General features: G+C 40.2%; 1 protein-coding gene across 1 annotated transcript; it reads left to right on the plus strand.

Annotated features, from left to right (window-relative positions):
* Window positions 1-1,117: 1,117 nt before the first annotated feature.
* LOC107861907 lies at window positions 1,118-1,462 on the plus strand. The gene has a single exon (XM_047413078.1). The coding sequence runs from the start codon at window positions 1,118-1,120 to the stop codon at window positions 1,460-1,462; it is 345 nt and encodes a 114-aa protein (XP_047269034.1).
* Window positions 1,463-3,039: the final 1,577 nt, after the last annotated feature.

Here is a 3,039-nt window from a genome sequence, read left to right on the forward strand (position 1 = left end):
ATGATTTAGTAACCGAAGATTGATTATTGAACTCCACGGATAAAAAAAATCTGTGGATGAACACTACGTATACCTTAGAAGGAAGATTCTAGATGATTGATGGAGGAATTTCCTTGAAATTGGATCTTCAAGCTTAATTGTGTAACCCTAGTTGTTTTTCTCCTATTTGTGCTCTTGGATAAAGAACTTAAGATGTTAATACGGTTGTAATATGATTAGGAGCTATATATTTCATAGGGTTAAGTTTAGGGACGTGTAGGGAGTATCAAAAGATTTAATTATCCTCAACATAACTCAAAAACTAAGTGTTTTCATTGCTGAAATCATGTGTACGCCGCACACCTTATCGCACATCTTAGGGTGTGTGCCGCACATGTTATCATACAAACCTAGGTGTGCATTTCACATCCTATCATACACTTGATGGTGTACGCCACACAACCTATCGCATACTTGATCCAGTAGCCATATGCGATTGTTATACATAGCACTCCACTTTGCAAGGCCATAACTCCTTGCTCGGGTGTCAGATTTTGGTAAAATTGGTATCGTTTGAAAGCTAATTCAATTATCTACAATTTTGTGGGTCTAAATATGCCAAAACACTACATATAAATTGAGTTATATTTGTTCAAAGATGACCTTTACAAAATCAAACACTAAAAATTGATGGATTCAAAAACTCTTAGCTTGCATTACCTTAAGTGACTCATATGAACATGCTTATCACATCATAAGCTATATTATCGCTAGGATACTTATTGTAAGTCATGTACTCAAATATGAATTACTATATAGGAGGTTTCATACATAGGAAAAAAATAGTTCACTTCCTAGCTTAGAAATATATGGGGTATTATAGGGTGGTAGAGTTAGGCAGGAGGTGAGAGAAGATAGGTTAAGGGTAGGATCTTGGAATATAGGTACCCTTCAAGATAAGTTCGTAGAGCTGGTGAAGATTCTTAAGAAGAGGAGGATTAATATTGCGTGTGTTTGGGAGACTAAGTAGGTAGGGTCTAAAGCTAGGGATGTGGATGGATACAAGTTGTGGTAATCAAAGATTGAGAGGCGTCGTAATGGAGTAGGAATTTTAGTGGATAATCAACTTAGAGAGCTGATGGTGGAGGTTAAGAGGATCAGCGATAGACTGATGACGATTAAGTTGGTTATTGAGGGGTTTTCGTTGTATGTGTATAGTATTTATGCACTGCAAGTAGGTTTGGAAGAGGAGGTGAAAGTGAGATTCTGGGAGGCATTGGACGAGGTGGTGATAAGCGTGCCTAGCTCAGAAAAGATTGTCATTGCGGGAGACTTTAATGGGCATATTGGGGATCTTCCGAGAAGTTATAATGATGTGCATAGAGGTTTTGGTTTTGGTGATAGAAATGGCAAGGAATCTGCTCTGCTGAATTTTGCAAGGGCTTTTGGACTGGTGGAGGTGAATTCAAGCTTTCCAAAGTAGGAAGATCACCTGATTAATTTTAGAAGCGCGATAACCAAGACTCAGATTGACTTTATACTCTTCAGAAGGGGGATAGGGTTTTATGTAAGGACTATAAAGTCATCCTGAGTGAGCATCTTTCGACCCAGCACAAGCTTCGGGTAATAGACTTGATTATCAAGAAGAGCAAAAAGAGAAGGGTCAGGGAGGGTCGACCTAGAATTAAGTGGGGTGGTTTAATGCCAGTTAGTACACTGAAAATAGGAGAGAAGGTGGTAAGGTTGAGGGTGTGGGAGTGTAAGGGGGACGTGGATGTTAGATAGGATAAGGCTGCCAGCTACATCATGAAGACTGCTAAAGAAGTGTTAGGTATTTCGAGGTGGCGGGTAGGAAGGCATAAGAGGGACTGGTGGTGGAATAAAAAAGTTAAGAAGAAAGTAGAGATTAAGAAGAAGGCATATGTTAAGTTGATTGAGAGTAAGGATGAAGAGGAGAAGTGGGTGAATAGGGAGGCTTACGAAGTGGCAAAGAAGGAGGCTAAGTTAGCATTTACGGCTTCTAAGATAGCAGCTTTTAAGAGCTTATATACAGGGTTAAAGAAGAAAAGTGGGGAAAAGAGGTTGTATAGGATTGCTAAGGCTAGGGAGTGGAAGGGTCATGACCTCGACCAAGAGAATTTTACTAAGGGGGAGGATGGTACAGTTTTGGTGGAGGATGTTCATATTAAGAAGAGATGGTAAGAGTATTTTCGTAGACTTTTGAATAAGGAAGGGGACAGAGGCATTGAGTTAAGGGAGCTGAAGCATTCAGAGAAGAGCTGTGATTTTAGTTACTTTAGATGATTTAAGCTGGAGGAGGTCAGGGAGGCTATTCATAGGATGAGGAGGGGTAGGGCGACGGGGCCCAATGAGATTTTGGTAGATTTTTGGAAGTTTATGGCTAGGGCAGGCTTAAGATGGTTGACTAATTTATTTAATGATATTTTTAAGACTGTGAGAATGCCTGTGGTCTAGAGATGGAGTATGATGATTCCGTTATATAAAAACAAGGGGGACATTCAGAATTGCAACAACTATAGGGGTATTAAGTTGTTGAGTCATACTATGAAGATTTGGGAGAGGGTGGTTGAGTGGATATTGAGGAGGATCATGTCCAGTTTGGAGAATCAATTTGGTTTTATGCCTGGTCGTTCGACGATAGAGGCAATCCACTTGGTGAGGAGATTACTGAAGCAGTATAGGGAAAGAAAAAAGGATTTGCATATGGTGTTCATAGACCTAGAGAAGGCTTATGACAAAGTCCCTAAGGAGATTCTTTGGAGATGCTTGGAGGTGAAAATCATTTTGGTGGTGTACACCAGTGCTATTAAGGACATGTATGATAGAGGGAAGACTCGAGTGTGAACAGTGGGAGGAAACTCAGTGCACTTTTTGATTGACACAGCGTTGAATCAGGGTTCGACTCTTAGTCCATTCCTATTTATGCTGGTGATAGACGTGTTGATGCAAAGTATTCAAGGTGAAGTGCTTTGGTGTATGTTATTTGCAAATAATGTAGTGCTGATTGATAAGACGTGGGGGGTGGGGGGTGAATGAAAA

The sequence above is a fragment of the Capsicum annuum genome, chromosome 1 (genome assembly GCF_002878395.1).
Source record: "Capsicum annuum cultivar UCD-10X-F1 chromosome 1, UCD10Xv1.1, whole genome shotgun sequence".
Classification (NCBI taxonomy): Eukaryota; Viridiplantae; Streptophyta; class Magnoliopsida; order Solanales; family Solanaceae; genus Capsicum; species Capsicum annuum.